The 20,516-nt window shown below is 35.9% G+C and overlaps 1 protein-coding gene across 2 annotated transcripts in view; it reads left to right on the top strand.

Moving 5' to 3' along the window:
* Window positions 1-20,516, top strand: part of GPBP1 (GC-rich promoter binding protein 1) — a 96,360-nt gene that overhangs the window by 38,843 nt on the left and 37,001 nt on the right. For both annotated transcript variants that reach the window (XM_044663845.1, XM_044663838.1), the window contains exon 2: window positions 2,330-2,449. In XM_044663845.1, the coding sequence (XP_044519780.1) occupies window positions 2,387-2,449 (63 nt within the window). In that variant the 5' untranslated portion in view covers window positions 2,330-2,386. The remainder of the gene's footprint in view (window positions 1-2,329; window positions 2,450-20,516) is intronic.

Raw genomic sequence — 20,516 nt, 5'->3', positions numbered from 1 at the left:
CCCCCCTTCCCCCTAGCTCCCATGGTATGGGTCATATAAGAAATGTCCTCAGCACAGGTGAAGAGGGGGAGGAGAGTGGTCAGAGCACTCTACTCCCTTCTAGCTCTGCTGCCTGTGAACTGCCCACCTTACCCCCCCTATGTACTCCCATTGGGCTGCTAGGCAGAGGGGCAGGTGAAGTGAAAAAATGTAATCAGGCATGGTGGAGAGGGGGAAGGGAGCAGCTCCTCCTGAGTCCCTCTGCTTTTTTAGTAACTAGAGTGGGGTAGTTGGGGGTGGTGGTGCATGTGCCAACAGAGAGCACTCTTGTGTGCCATAGGTTTGCCATCACTACCTTAAACCTTTCACTCATTCTTTGATCCAGTAACACTGGTCTCTTTTTTTTCTTTTTTTTTTTTTTTTTTAACCCTTGTACTTCGGTGTATTGTCTCATAGGTGGAAGATTGGTAAGGGTGGGCAATGGGGGGGGGGTCAAGTGACTTGCCCAGGGTCACACAGCTGGGAAGTGGCTGAGGCCACATTTGAACCTAGGACCTCCTGTCTCTAGGCCTGACTCTCACTCCACTGAGCTACCCAGCTGCCCCCTCTTTTTTTTCTTAAACAAACCTCTCTATTTTCCATGTCTATAATGCTTTCCCTCTTCATCTCTGTCTCCTGGCTTCCCCAGTTAATTTTAGGTTCTAATTAAAATTCCACTGTCTACAGGAAGCCTTTCACAATCCCTCCTAATTTTAGTGCTTTCCTTCTATTAATTTCCTGTTTATCCTGTATATAACTTGTTTGTAAATATTTGTTTGCTTGTCTCTCCCATTAGATTGTGAGGTCCCTGAGGGCAGGAGACTCTCTGGTTTTTCTTTGTGTCCTCAGTATTTAGTTAGCTCAGTGCCTGGCACTAACTGACTGAAGAGCAGCTGTGGTGAGTGAGGTAGTAAAGTTAATTTGAGAGATGTAAAAGGATTGCCTTGCTGCAGTGAGAGCAATATTGGAAGTTATGTGGCATAAAATTGGTTTTGTGGTTTTCTCCATTTTAGCTCAGTGGCTTGAGTATAGGAGTGAAGGCAACTAATGGTGGGAGTGATCATGGCTGAAGCTTGGCAGGGCAAGATTGACAGGATAAAAGGGCAAGGATAGAGTACAATATAGAGCTGAACTTATTTATTACCAGGGATTCTAGGGAAAGGAGAGAACTGAGGGACTGGAAATCACGACGTATACAAAGAATACCATTTGGGTTGTAAGGCTGAGGAATTGTTGGAATGACAACAGATTCGGGTAAGGTGGAAGTGATCCAGTTTGTGAATGATGACAAGATCAAGGGGATGGTTTTTTCTGTGGGTGTCTGAGGTGTGCTGGAGGAGTTGGTCATTTAAATGAATAATTTGAGGAACTATAAAACTAAGTGTGTTTGAGAGGGAATATCAATATGTATTTTGAAGTCCCCTAATGTGCTAATAGAGATAAATAATGCCCACTTTGTAGGAAGGCTTAGATGTGATTAATATTTGCTTAGCAAACTTTTAAAGAATTATAGAAATGTCAATTGAGGTAAAGTATGGAAGGCAGATATTGGAATAAGTAAGGAAGACCTAGATTTGAGTCTTGTATCTGCTGTCACCAGGACGTTTTCCCTTTCTCTTGTTAGATTGGTATGGAAGATGGTGGTAAGAAAGAATTCAAGTGGAGTTCCCTTCCTCTAGCCTTCCTATTTTGCTTTCTCTTTCCCCAAACCCCAACAACTGCCTAGAATATCTAGTTGCTACCTGTTTACAGTGTTTGGATGGGAGAAAGATAGTCATCTATTCCTTCTGGTAAGACTACAAGACCTTATAATTTGCTTTGTACTTGGTCCTCCAGCTTGTACTGTATATCTAGGCTCAGAAAACTTCTCTAGAGTCTGATACCTCACTCCTCTCCCCTTGCTTTAAGCCTGTCTATTTGCCCTTCATCTGATGGAATTCTAGTTTATATATTATTTGAAGGGAACGTCTTGGAGAGTAGAGGTTGCTTAGGTTATTTTTCTGTTTGTATCTCCAGGACATGCTTTTTCATTCATCATTTATTCATTCAATATATTATAGAATAATTTTTTAAGTTCATAATTTTCTTTAAATAGCAAACATGAGGGATAACTAATTAACCAATTAATATTGCTACTAATAAATTCTTCAGATCTTGACATTTTACATTTCTTAATACATATCCTGATATTATTTCTAAAACACTTTTAAAAGCTATGTTAAGTATGACTTGGTTAAAGTAGATGTAAAACTATAATTTTGACTAAAACCTATGAATCTAAAACATAATTCTTTCCTTTTTTAAATGGCAGGGGCTTGCCATGAGGTGTTGAAACCTTGTTTCACTGAGTCGGAGAGACTGGACCTAAATGGCGCAGCATGACTTTGCTCCAGCCTGGCTTAATTTTCCTACTCCACCATCATCAACAAAGGTATTTTTTCCATTATCTCTTCTTCAGACTTCTAAAGATGACTCCCACAAGTTAGTAAAAAATATATGCAAACTAGTAAAAATTTAATTTATTAGTTTCCTTGTTATGGTGTCATCTTTTTGGCTTTCCTAAAATATTTAATCTTTGGAATCCAATCTCTTTCTCCCACTAATAACAATAACTTTGTAGATTTGCTTATTTTGAAAGGTAAGTTTTTTTAGAAAATCAAGTTATTCAGGTCTCTAGAATGTCTTTGCAAAAGTATTTGAACCAAAATTGAAATGCTGAAAATTCACTAGTCTAGATTTTAAACAACTAGATTCTATGGACTGTTTCAGTTTTGTATCTGTATTCCTAGTGCCTAGAACAGTGTGGCGCATGGTAGACATTTAATAAATGTTTGTGGGTTGACTGAATGACTCTTAGTGTTGATTACAAAAGGATAGGTCCTATCATGGAGTCTAGAATGGCATGGGGAGATAATCTAGATAGGCAGACCGATCAGTACGTTATGAGAGAGAGAGAGAGAGAGAGAGAGAGACAGAGAGAGAGAGAGAGAGAGAGAGAGAGAGAGAGTGTGTGTGAGTGTTGTATGTAGGGAATAAGAGATCAACTGAGTTTAGGATGTCTGTGAAACATCTTTGGAAGTTGCTAAGATCGATCTTAGTTCAATGAAATAGTATAGAGGGAAGATGTAGAGAAGTCAGGGAAGATGTAGAGAAGTCAAAAAAGATGAAGATTGAGAAAATGTCATTAGACTTTAGCAATTAAGAACTCTCTGGTCATTGGAGAGAAGTTTTCAGTTTTAAAATCTTAAAATTATTACTTGACATTTAAAAGATTTTTAAAAATGTACTTCCATACTACCATCACTAAAATTTGACATTGTCTATATGATCTAGATCAGTGATGGGCACACTACAGCCCTCAGGCCATATGTAGGCCCTCTGAAATATTCTATCCAGACAGAGACATTATTCCTAATCTGATGAATACAATGAGTAGGATACAATATGATGAAACTTTGAAAGAGTTGCCTCAGAAACAGACTGACAGATGAGCATTTCCTTTCCTTTGGCCCCCTCTTTAAAGAGTTTGCCCATTACTGATCTAGATTGTGGAACAGATTTTCTCAAAGTGATCATTTTGTAATCAGAAGAACCAAGTCTAACCTAATACGCTATCTTTTACAGCTATTTAATAGTTGTCATCAGTAGTGTAGTGAGAACAGTATAGAGAAAAATGTACAAGTCTATGGATGAGAGACCAGAATAAATTATCTCTTCCACTCATCCTCTTTAATTTCAATTTGAGAATTTAGTCTGGATTACAGAATCCAGTCAATACTCACTTCAGCCCATTATCTATTCCTTTCAGTTGCCTATATAACTTGGATACTAAATTCTTGCCTAAAAAAATTGGAAAGCAATGATTATTTTCCCTTTTTGACTGCTTCCCTTATACTAGTTACTTTCTATTTGTGTAGAAGCTTTAAATTTCATGTCATCATGTCAGTACATATTTTAAATTACCTTTATTTCCTTGTTTAAGAATACATTTCCAATCTATTGTTCTAAAGGAGAAGGGTGTATGATCCACTTATTTTTTGATGATCAAAGATTTTTAATATTCAGAATCAGTTTCCATTTTGACCCTATTATGGAATGTGAAATAGGGTGTTGATCAAATCCTACTTTTTCTGGCAGACTTCTTTTCTGTTTTCCTGGATAGGGACTGCATCCCCAAGTAATTTGTGTTTACCAGTTTATTAATCCCTGGGTTATTGAGTTGAATCCACTTTTATATTTATTATTTTTCCATTGGCTAGCCTTTGTCACCGTTGTCTGCAATTTGGGAAACATGCTTTTTCTTGAATAGTATCTAGAGAAGCTAGTATTCTGCATATGGACAAGGTTCACCTTTAATTTGTCTTATTACAGAAATAGAAAACTTTGTGCATGTATCCATAGGCGTATGTAAATAAGGACATCCTAGACCAGTGATGGCAAACCTTTTAGAGACAAGAGTTCCCAAACTACAACCCTCACATTGCATGTGAGTCCTTTGCCTTACCCTAGACAGGGGAGGGAGGAGGTGCTCCCATTGGGCTGCTGGGCAGAGGGGTAGGTCATGTGAGAAATGTCCTCAGGGGAGAGGGAGGGGAGCAACCCTCCTATGACATATATGTCATAGGTTCAGCAACACAGCCGTATGCCAGAGATGGTGACTAAAGATGAGTAAGGTAACGGTGAAGACTTGATGAAGAGAGTTTTGAACAGCTTTGAAGAAAGATACTAGAAATGTTGAAGTAAGTAGATTTGGAGATATGTTAAATAAGAGGAAGGATTAGATTTAAGACTTGACTAGCAGTAGATACAATTGGTATATATTCAATTCTTTAATAATTCCTCATTTAACTTAGATGGCAGGTCTTGATTTTAGGCATCCGCTGGTACCTGTCACTTTTCATTATTTGTGTTATTTGCAGTTACTCATTAGGAAAACATTGGTGCTAAAGCTGAACATTTGTAGCAGTATGTGATTTAGTCAATAATCGATAAACATTAAGTGCTTCTATATTCCAGGCACTGTTCTTTTTAAACATTTTTAAATTTTCTCAATTTGAAAGTATTTTTCAGTTACATGTAGAAACAAATTTTTGACAATTGTTTTTTTTTTTTAAATTAAAAAAAATTTTTTTTAAACCCTTACCTTTTGTCTTGGAGTTAATACTGTGTATTGGCTCCAAGGCAGAAGAGTGGTAAGGGTAGGCAATGGGGGTTGAGTGACTTGCCCAGGGTCACACAGCTGGGAAGTGTCTGAGGCCAGATTTGAACCTAGGACCTCTGGTCTCTAGGCCTGGCTCTCAATCCACTGAGCTACCCAGCTGCCCCCTTGCGCGCCCCCCCACCCCCCAATTGTTTTTTGATATTTTAAAATTCACATTTTCTTCCCCTACTCTGGTGAATAGTCTCATAGGTCATAAGTGTATTTTCATGTAATACATATTTCCATATTGCTCTTATTGTGGTAGAAGACACATCTCGTATAATAAAAATCTTATGAAGGAAATACAGGGGAAGACATCATGTTTTGATCTGCAGAGAGATTCCAGCATTCCTTCTTTGACTATGGATAACATTTTCATCATGAGTCCCTTTTGGTTATCTTAGAGACTTGCTTTGTTGATAATTGTTTAGCGCCCTTCTCAGTTGATCATCATATAATTCTGTTATTGTTTACATTGTTCTCCTGGTTCTGCTTACTTTACTTTGCATCAGTTCGTATAAGTCTTTCCAGGTTTTTCTGAATGTATTCTGTTCATTGTTCCTTATAGTGCAATAATATTCCATTACAACCATATGCCACAATTTGTTCATCCATTCCCCAAATCAGACAACATCATAGTTCCCAATTCTTTGCCATTACAAGAAGAGCTGCTAAAATATTTTGGTTTAGGTAGGCCCTTTTCCCTTATCTGATTTCTTTGGGATGCAGACCTAGTAGTGGTATTAGTGAGTCAAAGGATATGCCCGGCTTTTGACCTGGCTATTTGAGCCTGATTCCATATTGCTCTGCAGAATGAGTGTATCAGTTCATACTTCTATCAATAGTGTATTAGTGTCCCAATTGTTCATATCACCTCCAACACTTATCATTTTCCTTTTTAGTCATGTTAGCTAATCTAGTAGGTGTGGATGGTTTCTCAGAATTGTTTTAATTTGCATTTTTCTAATCAATAGTGATTTAGAGCAATTTTCCCTGTGACTGTGGATAGTTTTAATTTCTTCCTCTGAGAACTGCCACACACTGTTTTAACTGTTGGGGATATAAATATAAAAAAAAGATTGGAAAGTTCCAATCTAAAAGGAAGGGAGATGGGACCTCAAACATACCCAATGTGGAGAAGTAAGAAATTCCAGAGTAGTGCAGCCACATGAGAAATGAGGAGACTTACTAAACTGAGATGCCTCCTTAAATAGTGGTATTGGAATTCATTGCTCTGCCCTTCAGTCAGACAGATTGAGATTGTGTTGATGAGGTAGAGATCCAAGAATGATGAAAAGATGATGAAGTTTTTTCAGTAATGAGCTTCCTGGATCATGTTGACAAAGTTAGAGAAATCCTCATGTAGTTTTACTAGGTGAGAAATGAGGAGGATTGTTGAAAGTACTGCACAATTTTCCAAGTGCAACTCTGCTAAATTTTCTACTTTTATTCAACTCCTGGACCAGTTCATTGCCCCTTTTTAGTATCTGTCAAGTTACAAGTCAATTTGTTGAACTATAAAGTGCTTTCCAAAATAATTACAAATATTTCTTGAGAAAAGATTCAGAGCTAGATGGATTTACTATATTATCGATATTAGGCATATTTGTAGAATCTTTCCATTGACTGGGACTCTCAGGTTTGGGTACATAGGATGTGATTCATGGAATAGATTTCTGTCTCAAAGCCAAACCTTAGAGTAAGGCACCAAAGATAGAATTCATGCTTTGATGCTTTGACTCCTAAATTCTAGCTATGTCACCTCTATAGAACTGACATGACTGATCACTTTTTGAGAAATTATTAATTTTATAATCCTGATCTTCTCAAGATTTAAAGCAGAACCATATCCCTTTTCTAGTCATTCTGCCTTTTTCGGCTTTAATCTTAAGTTAATCACATAACCACCTAAATTTTTATAACTCAGTAGTACCAACTTAGATTCCTTCAGGGCTATTGTCTACAGGTATACTTTCCTAACGAGAATTGTGTTTTCAGTGGCCTTTATAAAAATTCCTGAGTTTTCCAGAGGTAATTGGGAGATCCACAAGATCAGTCTTTTACAAATTATATGATCCTAATTAAAGTAATTTTGAAATATTTTTTCAATTTATGTAATCACCTTAGTATTTTTTTTCTGAAGCACATTTTTAATGCTAAGTTGGCTTCTCTCATTTAACACTTCCAGTTTGCTCTTTGACACTGTCTAATTTTTAATGCTATCCTTTTTAATAATTGCAAAAGAATCATTTATAGAGTGCATTCCATAACCAAATGCAAATTATTTTTTTAAACCCTTACTTTCTGTCTCATAATCAATACTACGTATTGGTACTAAGCCAGAAGAGTGGTAAGGGATAGATTGTGGAGGTTAAGTGATTTGCCCCGGGTCACAGAGCCAGGAAGTGTCTGACACCAGATTTGAACTAGGACCTTTTCTATCTCTAATCCTGGCTCTCAGTCCACTGAGACACCCATGTATTATTCTTTGACTTAGTTTTTTTCATATTTATTAGACCACATAGCGAAAGATGACTTTTTTCCCCAAAAGAAAAAAAGTTACCTTTAGATTATAAACTTCGTGGACTATATTTGATGCTCTCTGTTAGAATATTATGAATTTAAAACCCTTCTTGAGTACAGCTATGTCTTGGTTTTCTTGTTTAAGTTTTTCTGTCACTTGCTAGGATTGCTTTCTGTATATTTAACCTTTTGGAGGAAAAATAGGTCTTAAGACTTCACCTTATTTTTTATTATTTCTTACTTATGGCAACATTAATTTTTTATAAAACACTATCCTAGTATTTGTAACATTCATAATTATGTAACAATGAAATAGATTATGTGAGGTATATATTTTTACTCATGCCATAGCTGTTTTGTTAATATGTTATAAGATTGTATGCTATGCTGAGTGACATAAAAGACTTCTGGTTAAAATAAACATACATTTTTGTAATACTTTTTTATACAATAGGTATTCTTTGTACATGTGTTAGAAATAGGTCTAATGGTAGCTTGATCCAAAATAACCTGATAGAAATTGATTTCATTCTGGTCCATCAGCTCTGTAGTCATCCTATGTGAGATTTAACTGGGAAGTAGGTTAAAACTGACTGTAGATGGCAGAGTGATTTTGTATCTATGTGTGTTTTTATTGTTTATGATTCTTTATGTGCTCTCATATCTAATAGTATCTACTAGTAACAATTTTGGGATCATCCATTTTATATTCGCAGTATAGATAGGAGTAGAGTATATATATAATATGTATATCTTGTTTGTTTGGAAAAAACTTGTATTTTTTTGATTAAATTATGGAGAATTCTCTATTATGGAAAAGCACTTTTGGTTCCTCCCTTTATTTTGTGAATTCTAATGAAAAATATATTAATAGGAAAATAAGACAACCAATTTAAAAATACTGATTGTAAGTTGCAGCAATATACAATTAGCATTAAGAAATAAAAAGATGGAGGTAATAATAATTGTATCTATAGCAATTGGCTGTTCTTTTCATGTAACTGCTTCATAATTGTTTGTTTAATGGAATATACAAATAAATTTGAACCCAGATCATGAAGTTCACAATTATCTAGGTCAGTGAAGGCAGCAACTTTGTAGTGATTCATATAAGCATTTTTTTTCTTGAGTACTCATTGGCGACTGCATATTTTTGGTTACATTTAATTAATTTCTCCTTTTACGTTTTCAATGAGATAGAGTTTTTGAGAGTAAGGATATGAATTAATTCCAAATAATAAAACATAATTTCTGTGCCTTTAGAAGAGCTACTGGTACTAAAAGTTGCATTAATTTCGATTGATGTGGCTTAAGGTCTAATCAGGAAATATTTTTTGAGTGCTTCATACTCAGCCTGTAAGCTCTTTTGTATTTAAAATTATGGAAAAGTTGAAGTAGCCTGACACTAAGGACTGAATTCACATTCAACCTCTGACACATACTGGCTATGTGATACTGGACAAGTCACTTTTAATTCCTTAATGTTCTAGATTATAGGTAACTAAGATTACAAGTTGTAGAGAATATACTAGCCTGCATTCATAGGACATTTCTTCTCCTGGAATTTTCCTTCTACCAGTGAAGTCACTTCTCTAATCTCTTTCCTTATCCCTTTGGAAAGATTATTAATAGGTACCCAAATAGTGGGCAATTTTTCTTTATTAGCTAAGGATGGGCTTTTGTACTGTGTATTGAGAATAAATAAATTTATTTAAGTAGAGTTGATTTGTGGCCTTTTGCAACTTAGATTTAGGGTTATTCATGGTTTTTTCTACCACTAAAGAAGCTATGTCAATATTATTAGTCACCTAACTTCTCAAATGTTTTCAGATGTAAAGTTTATAGGATAATGCTGGCTTATACCTAACTTGTAAGATTTTTTTTTGAGGAGTACATTAGAAATGTATGTAGTAGGGGCAGCTGGGTAGCTCAATGGATTGAGAGCCAGGCCTAGAGACCAGAGGTCCTAGGTTCAAATGTGACCTCAGACACTTCCCAGCTGTGTGACCCTGGGCAAGTCACTTGACCCCCATTGCCTAGCCCTTACCACTCTTACACAGTATTGCCTCCAAGACGGAAAGTAAGGGTTTAAAAAAAAAATCAAAGAAAGGTATGTAGTGCACTCTCAACTGTACTACATAAAGTATTATCTGAATAATTACATATTCATCATATTAATGTTTTTAATATTAACAAACATAATGAAAATTGTGAGATTGTTATTTTAATATTGTTTGACAAATTTCCTGTTATAAAGATGTATTATTAAGCTTTCACAAACCTTAAAATAAAACTTACCTGATTGTTAAAAAAAAGACATTTTTAAAATTTTTTTCAAACATTTATTAATATTCATTTTGTAAAAGTGAAATTTGGGAAATGTATCAAACTACATTTCCCGTGGTCCAACACGTTTCCGTTTCCGGTTTTTGGGCTTGGGAAGGCTTACATCTTGACGCAGGGAAGGGTTTAAATCTCCTGGGTTAGGAGGGAGTGGTCTCTTTGGCAAGTAGGCGCTTCTGGAGGCTGCAGTTTTGAATGCTTACAAGCGCGTGGTCTAATGATTTTATCTATCAGCATGGCTTTAATTAAAATACTAATTTATATTATTATATCAGCCTTTATCATTTTTAATATTAACAATTTTTAACATGGTTACATGATTCATGCTCCTCCTTTCCCCTTCACCCCGCCCCCCCCACTACCCCCACCCATGGCCGATGCGCATTTCCACTAGTTTTGTCATGTGTCTTTGATCAAGACCAATTTCCAAATTGTTGGTAGTTGCATTGGTGTGGTAGTTTCGAGTCCACACCCTCAATCATGTCCACCCCAACCCATGCGTTCAAGCAGTTGTTTTTCTTATATGTTTCCTCTCCTGCAGTCCTTCCTCTGAATGTGGGTAGCATTCTTTACCATAAATCCCTCAGAATTGTCCTGGGTCATTGTATTGCTGCTGATGTAGAGGTCCATTACATTCAATTTTACCACAGTTTATCAGTCTCTGTGTACAATGTTCTTCTGGCTCTGCTCCTTTCGCTCTGCATCAGTTCCCGGAGGTCTCTCCAGTTCGCCTGGAACTCCTCCAGTTTATTATTCCTTTTAGCACAATAGTATTCCATCACCCGCATATACCACAGTTTGTTCAGCCATTCCCCAATTGAAGGACATACCCTCCTTTTCCAATTTGTTGCCACCACAAAAAGCGCAGCTATAAATATTTTCGTACAAGTCTGTTTATCTATGATCTCTTTGCGGTACAAACCCAGCAATGGTATGGCTGTATCAAAGGGCAGGCATTCTTTTATAGCCCTTTGAGCATGATTCCAAATTGCCAGCCAGAATGGCTGGATCAGTTCACAACTCCACCAGCAATGCATTAATGTCCCAATTTTGCCACATTGTTGTTTTGATTTGCATTTCTCTAATTATTAGAGATTTGGAACACTTTCTCATGTGCTTATTAATAGTTTTGATTTCTTTACCTGAAAATTGCCTATTCATGTCTCTTGTCCATTTATCAATTGGGGAATGGCTTGATTTTTTATACAATTGCTTTAACTCCTTGTATATTTGAGTAATTAGACCCCTGTCAGAGTTTTTCGTTATAAAGATTTTTTCCCAATTTGTTGTTTCCCTTCTGGTTTTGACTACATTGTTTTTGTTTGTACAAAAACTTTTTAGTTTAATATAATCAAAACCATTTAATTTACATTTTGTAATTTTCTCTAACTCTTGCTTGGTTTTAAAGTCTTTCCTTTCCCACAGATCTGACAAGTAAACTATTCTGTGTTCACTTAACTGGTTTATAGTTTCCCTCTTTATATTCAAGTCGTTCACCCATTCTGAATTTATCTTGGTGTAGGGTGTGAGATGTTGATCTAGACCTAATCTCTCCCATATTGTTTTCCAAATTTCCCAGCAGTTTTTGTCAAATAGTGGGAAAAAAAAGACATTTTAATTAAAAAAATTTTTTAATTTGAATTTTAATAAATTATCTTTGTTGGCAGCTCGGTCACATAGTGGGATAGAGAGCCAGGTCTGAAGTTGAAAGGACTTGGGTTCAAATGTGGTTTCAGATACTTCCTAATTGTGCAACTCTTCTGTCCTGTTTCTAGGACAGAAAGTAAGTTTGTTTTGTTTTGTTTTTTGTCAAAAAGATGGGTTTTGTTCCATCTTTTTTGGGGGTGAAGGAGGGAGCACTCTGGGAAGAATACAAAGATGGAAGTCTAAAAGGAGTCCAAGCTCAAGCTTTTCCTACAGTATTTTTCTTCAGGTCTTCGTTATGGTTCATTTCAAGTTATTAGATGCAGTATGTTGTGGTGAAAAGTACAGTGGATTTGGTGGCAGACAACTACCAGTGTTCTTAGTTTTTAGTCCTTGCTTTGCTGACTATTGGTTGTGAATTTAGATACTTCATGAAGGAGGCAGGTAGGTTAACTAGAATTCCTTAATTCTCCCCTTCATATTACTTTGTTTCCAAATAAACCCCTCTCCTGTTTTTTAAAAACTGTCTGGGAATCTGAACAGTGTGTACTGGTCACTGAGAAACAGACTTACAGGCCTCTTCATAAAAAGGTACTGAGGAACCAACTAAACCTTAATATCTCAACCTTATCAACACCATCTCATAGAGGATCTACTTATTTCACAGGGTATAATGGCAGGGATGATTTTTAGTATTCCATATGCATAATAGGTACTAAAATAATGTTTAATTTAAAATGTGTATCTTTAATAACAGGAAATTATGTTCTCTGGTGGTAGGGAAGATAGGTTAGTGGGGGGGGGAGGAAGGAATAGGGGGTTCACTTTACTGAATTATAAAGGTATGGCCATGGTCGCTAGGTAGCAATAAATATAAGGGAGATTGCAAGGATTAAAGGAATCAGGTCTATGTTGCAGTAATCTCTTAACTGGTCTCCCTTTCTCTCAAGTCTTTCCAACTACTCTAATCCTTCTTCCCTTAGGCTCCAAAATGATCTTTCAAAGTGGCAAGAAAGGATAATTGTGAAGAGAATTTTGTAAATTTATACACAAATAATACAAATATTTATGATCATATATTACTTTACATCTACTTAGTTACCTGGTTCTGCATGATATGTTTTCTTGCAAATCTCTTCATCAAACTCTCTTTCCAGCTGCTTACACTTTGTTCTTGTTGGGATTCCAAATGAACTCTGTTGGTTACCTGCTCCCAGAGTATGACCTGGTTTCTTCATTCCAGTTTGCAACCATCTTTATATCCATATCTCATTGTTTTATGATATTGCAAAATAGAAGTGCATTCTGGTTCTGCATCAAGCAAATCTAATATGAAAGTTCACATTTACATAAAATAGGTTGTTCTTTATTTGTTTTACTAAAGGCTTTCTTAACTTTTTATAAGGATTTGATATAGTGTCTCTTTGAATGTCAAGTTCTTACCTGACATTTGGCTATGAAAACTGTTTAAATAAGTGGTTCACTATCACATTAGTTATATAAAATGAGGTATAACTGTAAAAATATTTTACCTACTTTACTCACTTAATTTTTGTTGATATCTTTTGTTTGTCACCTTTGTGTGTGGGTGTGCGCGGGTACATACACCTGCATGCATTTTCCCCTCTACTTCATCCTCCCAAATAGTATGTCTTATAACAAAGAATATTAAAGAAAGGAAGGCATGGGGGACTGGTGGCAAGTAAGCAGTTTAGCACACTAACCAACACATCTGCCACATGTGACATTATTAAGGGTTCTTAATTTGGAGTGGGGTTGAACTCTTTGGCAGTCTGATGAAGCCTAGGGATCCCATCAAAGAACGTTTTTAAGTGCATAAAGTATAGTGTGTAGGAACACAAAGGGAACAAATTATATCAAAATAACACTTAAAAAAAAAAACAAGTTGACAGGCGCGCGCACATCCACACACACATACACACATATATTCTCATACTCATATTCTCCCACTCCTTTGTAACAAAGTGCATTTTCTTATTTCTTTATCCTGGGCTACATTTGGTCATTATAATTCCGTATCTTTCGGTTTAAAACTTTTTTAAATAAATTTTAGTGATAGTTTCTTGTTTCTTACATCACCATTGTGTCCCATGTATCCCTCCCCTTCCCAGAGAATTATCCCATATGACATGATATTTTTTCTTTTTTGTATTGGAAAAGGAGGGGGGGTGGGGAAGTCAGCACAATTAATTGAGAAAATGAAAAAATCCAAAAACATGCTTGATGTCTTAGTACTTGTAGTCATCTCATCCCCACAAGGGATGGGGGAGTTCCTCTTCATTTGAGTACCACTTTATCCATATAATTTTGTTAGTTACTTTTGATTTTTGTGGTGTATCCTTCAGAATTGACCAGGATCATTGTATTGCTGAGAGTAAACTTAAGTTTTTCACAGTTGATCATAGTACAGTGTTGTATCCCCTTGGTTCTGCTCTTCATCAGTTGATGTAGATTTTTTCCAGCTTTTTCTGAAATCATCCTGCTCATTGTTTCTTAAAGCACAATGGTATTCCAGCACCAACATATACCTCAATTTGTTTAGACTTTCCCCAATTGATGGGCCTCCCCATATTTTCTAATTCTTTGATACCAATAAAAGAGATGCTATGCATATTTTTGTACAAATAGATCTTTTTCCCTTTTTTTTAAATGATGTTTCTGGTATATAGACCCAGTATTGGTATTGCAGGATCAAAGGATTTTCACAGTTTTATAACTCTTTATAGCTCATATTATCCTCTTGAATGGTTGGATCAGTTCACAATTCCACTAACAATGCATTGAGATCATTTCTTTTCTTTTTCCAGATATATTTACTTGTCTGAGTTTTTGGTTTCAAGTTCCCACTTCTGCTGTAAAACACAGTATTATCTTCCTTCAGTTACTTTAATCTTTTTTGTTTTTCAGTGGCCTTCCCACTGGCTCTCTTTCCCCATCACCCCATTATCTTCTCTTTTTTGTTTAATATGCCTATTCTTTCTTCCCCTTTGGCTGGTTCTTTTTCCTTAGTTTTTGGATTTAATTTTTTGTGACCTAAAATTATTTGGTTTCTCAACTTTTCAAAGCTTCCAGAGTATCATCTGTTCGCTAGGGTCTCCTATCTTAGGCTTTTGTGCCACTGCCTTGTAGATCGTGCCCCATAGATTTCCCCTTTCCATTGTGCCTCATTTCCAGAGCAATGCCTATTATTATTAAACATTTATATAGTTCTAATTTATGTCAGTTACTGTTCTAAACACTGTGCTAAGTGCTTTACTAGCACTTAGTGTCTAAAGCCAGTTGATGCAAAGATTTCTTTCTATTTGACAGTTTCCCCACTTATTCTAGCTGTATTGATTTTGTGTAAATCAAAAGTTTTTTTAATTACACATTACATTATTGTTACTATATAATCTTTAAAACTCGTGTGTTAATACTGAATGTCTTACCACTTTGTCTCATTATCTTTGCTGTATTTTGTCTTCCTGTAAGTATATATGTGTAAATATACATATGAACCTACATTTATATACAAAATTTCTCTTAGTTTCTTTTAAAATTAAGTAGAAAATGATTATTAATTTACTTTTTTTTTTAAATTTTAAACCCTTAACTTCTGTGTATTGACTTATAGGTGGAAGAGTGGTAAGGGTAGGCAATGGGGGTTCAAGTGACTTGCCCAGGGCCACACAGCTGGGAAGTGTCTGAGGCCAGATTTGAACCTAGGATCTCCCATCTCTAGGCCTGGCTCTCAATCTACTGAGCAGCTGCCCCCCTATTAATTTACTTTTAATGTATCAATACTCTACTACAGTAGCTTGAGCAAAGCATAAAATAATTTGGAAGGCTCTTTAATTACTTGATTGATTTAATCTCTTCTTATCTAGTAGTAAGTAGCTTCCCTACTCCTTTTAACCATGTCCAAGTTCCAACTTTTACTAGACCATGTCATCCTATATCTTTATTTTTCTCAGCCACACTCCTTGATGTAATTTTGTATTTGCTGTCTCTACTTTTTTCTCTTGTTCAAACCTTAACCTGTGTAATCTGGCTTTTAATCTGTCGCTTTTAAGTCTGAAATCAGTCTTTCTAGTTTCCAGTGATTTTTATTTATTTTTTTATTTTTTTAGTTGCCGAAGCTGAGAGGTTGGCTATTCTTCTTGACCTGTATATTTCCGGCATTTTGACAGTTACTGACCATCTTTTCTGTTGTTTTATTTAACAGTAAAACTACTGCTCAGTCAGTTTTTGTTAGTCTATCATCTACTTTGCACTCTAACTTAAGAAGTTCTTCAAAGCATTGCCCTAGGCTCTCTTCTAGTCTTCATTTATATTCCCTTTCTGTACTGTCATCAACTCCTATGCTTTTAATTATCATATTTAGGCATATGACTCCTAGATCTTTTCCCCTGCTCCATCAGTTGCTTTTGGACATTTCAAATGTATATTCCAAAGACATTTAAAAAATTTAAAAATTTTATTAAAAAAATTTTTTTAATAACCCTTACTTTCTGCCTGAAGGGCTAGACAATGGGGGCTAAGTGACTTGTCCAGGTCACACAGCTAGGAAGTGTCTGAGGCCTTATTTGAACCTAGGAACTCCCTTCTCTAGGCCTGGCTCTCGGTCCACTGAGCCACTCAGCTGCCCCCTCCAAAGACATTTTAAATTTGGTATGTCTCAAATTGAACTCATTATCTTTCCTTCTAAATGAAGAATTCTTGGTGTTTTTGGTGTCATGAATCCCTTTGGTACTCTTGATGAAGATTATAGACTCCTCATAGTGTTTTTTAAAAGTATAAACTAAAATATATAAAATTGTAAAAAGAATTATAATATGGAGATAAATTTGTCCATAAAAAAGGTCATTACTGTCTTAACCTCTCTCCCTTCTTCCGGATGTCCCTTTTTCTTTTAAAGGCACCACCATCCTTCCAGGTTCATGATCTTGGTGTCATTCTTAATTTCTCACTGTTCCTTACTCCGCATATTCGATTTATTTGCCAAATATTACTTTTTCTCCATAGCATTTCTCATTTTACCTTTTATAAATTATACCATAAAACTACCATAAAAACGTTCTCACCAGTCTTCAATCTAGATTCAACAGCTTCCTAATTAGTCTCCCTCATTTAAGTATCTCATCACTCTAGTTCATCCTAGTTTTACCCCTACTCAGTAAATTTCTAGTTGTTCCCTTTTGCCTGTACAAAAAAAATTGAAACTCCTATTTAGTTTTTAAAGCCTTATGCAACATGGCCCTAACCTATCTTTCCAGCTCAATTGGATTTTACTTCCCTTGTACTTTGCAGTACTGCTATACTCTTCTTTCCTAGGTTCCTCATACATATCACTCTATCTCCCTTGTCCAAGCCTGCAGTGCTTGCTTCTTACCTTAGCCCTATAGAGGCCCTTCCTTCTTTATAAGTTCATTTAATAACTGCATTAAGCTTTTCCTGATCTCCCCAGTTACTTGTGCTCTCTTCTCAAACTACCTTTTCCTTAACTACTTTGGATATATTTGTAATCACTTTATAATTTGTGCTGTACACTTTGGTTTACTTGTCTCACTTACTAGAATATAAACTCCTTACTAGTGGGAATTTTTTCATTCTTTGTACTTTGTATTTCCAGCTTCCTAGTATAGGGCCTTAATTAATACTTGTATTTAAGTACTGAGCACAGTGCCTAGTACATAGTAGGGACCTTGTAATAGTAAATGTTTGTTTATTGACTTTTGGTTCTAAACTCTTTTGTTTTTTGTTGAGACTTAATTGGAAAATCTCTTGAAGTAAAGGAATCTGTTTTCAGCAGTTTTCCTGCCATCTCGTCTTATTGAACCCCCCCCCCCTTCCTTCCCAGCTCCCCAGAACAGGATTGCATTTCAAACCAAGGACCTAATGTAGGGAGAGGTAGGGGAGTAGGAGAATGGGAGGGCTGGGAGCTTAGAGGTCATCATTTTACAGATCAGAACAATTTCCTCTAGTTTTTCCATCTGGTAATAAATGGTGAATTTGGAACTCAAACTCTTATGCAAAATCAAGTATTCTTTTTACTGTGCTATATTGCCTCTTTCTGACCTGAGACCTACCTTTTTTCTGGTAGTTGGGAATTAGTGCTCCTCTTTGGGATAGGCATAGTGCTTTTTTCTTTTTTCCTGGGGTATTCTCAGAATGAAATTGGCCTCAGAAAAGAAAAAGGATACTTTTCTGCCTTTTCAGAAGAATTGGATTTGAATACTGCACTGGTGTTTGAATCTCTCCAAAGATGACCTCTTAGATTCTGTTTCTGTCATCAGAGTAAATTATCCAGTGAAACTTCATTCTTTGCTAGCCATTAAATTTTCTCTTCCTAACTATCCTCCACCGTTTGGGAAAACTTGCTTGTACACTTTATTTTTACAGGGAGGGTAAAGGAAAAAAAAGTCTGACTTAAAAATTTTGTCTAAAGTCTAATTGCTTGTATATCCATAAAAAAGTATATATGCTTTTATTCTCATTAGTTGCAGTCACCCAACTTTATTTATTCATATGCTTAATTGTACCCTTTAGTTTTTAAAAATTGATAATCTTCCCCCCACCCCCCATTAGCCACATATCCCATTGTATCTTCCTCCACTTATAAAGGGCCATTTCTTCTAATAAAGAATTAAAAAAAATTCACCAAGTCAAGGAAGTTTGACATTATTTGCAGTTCCATACCTATGCAAAAAAAAGAGGTAGAGATGCTTTCCTCAAATCTTTTCTTTGGGGTCAAGCTTGGTCATTGATTAAATTTTCACAGCTTTCACTTTTCTTTGCTTTGTGTTCTCCATTTATCTTGTAGCACTTTTGTATGTTTTCCTGGTACTATTTGTTTCCTATATTGTAATTTCCTTTAATCTTTCCACCTTCCTTTGAATTTGGTCATATTTAGTGTTTTTTTTTTAAAGCTCAATAATAATTGGTAGGCATCTACTTTGTTTCAGGATATTTGATTTTACAAAAATTGGTCCTATTAAAGGTTTTAATGTTTATGAGACCTTTCTTTTTGTCACTGACCTCCTTAGGGCATATGGAGAGTAGTGGAATCTCTGAGTCAAAGGTCACTTTCTTTAAATAATGATGCTACCCTTTACTAGTCTCTCATATCAAGGTAATCGGCCAAGACCTGTCTATTAATTTTGCATTTCAAGTCAGAAGACCACTTCCTGTTTTGTCTCTTGACACTTGTTAATTGTTTGCTAGTGGGTGGTTTTCTTAACCTTTTTGAGCCTCAGTTTTCTCATTTGTGATATGGGAGTAATAACACTTGTACTTCAGAGTTATAAAGAAAAGTGCTTTTTAAAAATAGTATAAATGTAAGTAGTATTTTTCTTAACTTCCTCAAGTCTGTTCCAGTAGAACTTGTCTACCTACATCTTGGCTCTTCCTTTTCGAAGATCTTCCTAATTTACAATTCTGATACTTCAAATTTCTTTTCAGAAGTTGTCAATATTTCCCCAATGCCTGAATCTTTAGTGGAGTTACACATCAAGGTATATTTAAGTTACATGAATTCAGCTGTGTGATTGACAAAAAAAAAATGTGAGAAAAATAATAATTTATTTTCTGTTAAATTTTGTTACTGAGTTGTTCCACTTGGTAAATATATGCCTCAGAGATGAGAATCTGCTGCTCTCTCAGTTGGTCTCAGTTCCCCCATGGTGTAGGTATCACTGTGTATTGAGTGTAATTCTAGAATTACAATTCCACAATTGTACATTTCACTTCCTTAGTCCTTGGTTTTTGGTTATCTGTGAAAGCTGAGTTGGATTAGACAAGCGTTTGAAATTCCTTCTAGGTATAGAGGTACATAGAAACCTATGATTCTGTGAACCTCTGTACTATATTCATAGGTAGTCTCACTCATTTTGCTGAAACTATAAAATAGCTGAAACTAATAATTAGGTGGACAGCTTTAGTTAACCTTCCTGTTACCCTGATCAGTTAGAAGGTTCTTGCTATGTGTCTTCTTATTTCCTTGAGTCCTCTCAGTTCAGGTAAAGCAGGAAAAAGAAAGTTATGTAGTGGTGTCACCACCTTCTTACATGTGTGTAAGCACTTTTTCCCCTCTGGTGCTTACCAGAATTAAAATAAAATAGGCTAGTTAGTTAGAGAAGGAGAATACCAGCAATTGGGATCAAGAAAAGCTTTGAAGCTAAGATAGTACTTGAGCTAAATTTAGCTAAATTTGTCTTGCTCCTCTCTCCTTATCTTTTTCCTTTTCCTCATTTCCTCCAGCTGTCCAAGAACTTTCCCAGTGGCTAGGAGCACTCTACTCTTCCACCCTTGATCTGAGGGATGTCCCACTACCCTTCGCCCAACTCCTTTTCACTTTCTTTTCTTCCAGAAGCAATCTGGGACTACTAAGGACCCTTGCATTTTGCCACCCACTCCTCTGCTCTACCCTTAGTACTTTTGTGCCTTTCCATCTATCCTGCAGTTGTACTTATGCTGTGTCATATTTTGTGCAGTACATTTTTCTATCAGTTAAAACCTGAACTCTCCTTTTTTTCCCCCTATACCTGATGTTTGGCATGTAGTAAGTGCTTAATAATGTTCATTCATTCATTCACCTATTCATTGAAGGAAGTGAGCAACTATGAGGTAGAAGTGAGTAGGGAAAATACACTCTAGGTATGAGGGATAGGATGGACCAATGCAAAGGCTGGAGTGTTAAGTGAAAAATTTTTGAGGCCAATTTGTCTGAATCTTAGATTTTAGGGAAAAGTAATATATAGTAAATTCCTTTCCTTATTCTTAGTTGAAC

This window comes from Gracilinanus agilis, chromosome 1, assembly GCF_016433145.1.
Source record: "Gracilinanus agilis isolate LMUSP501 chromosome 1, AgileGrace, whole genome shotgun sequence".
Taxonomy (NCBI): Eukaryota; Metazoa; Chordata; class Mammalia; order Didelphimorphia; family Didelphidae; genus Gracilinanus; species Gracilinanus agilis.
This window is presented reverse-complemented; position numbering and strand designations above follow the sequence as displayed.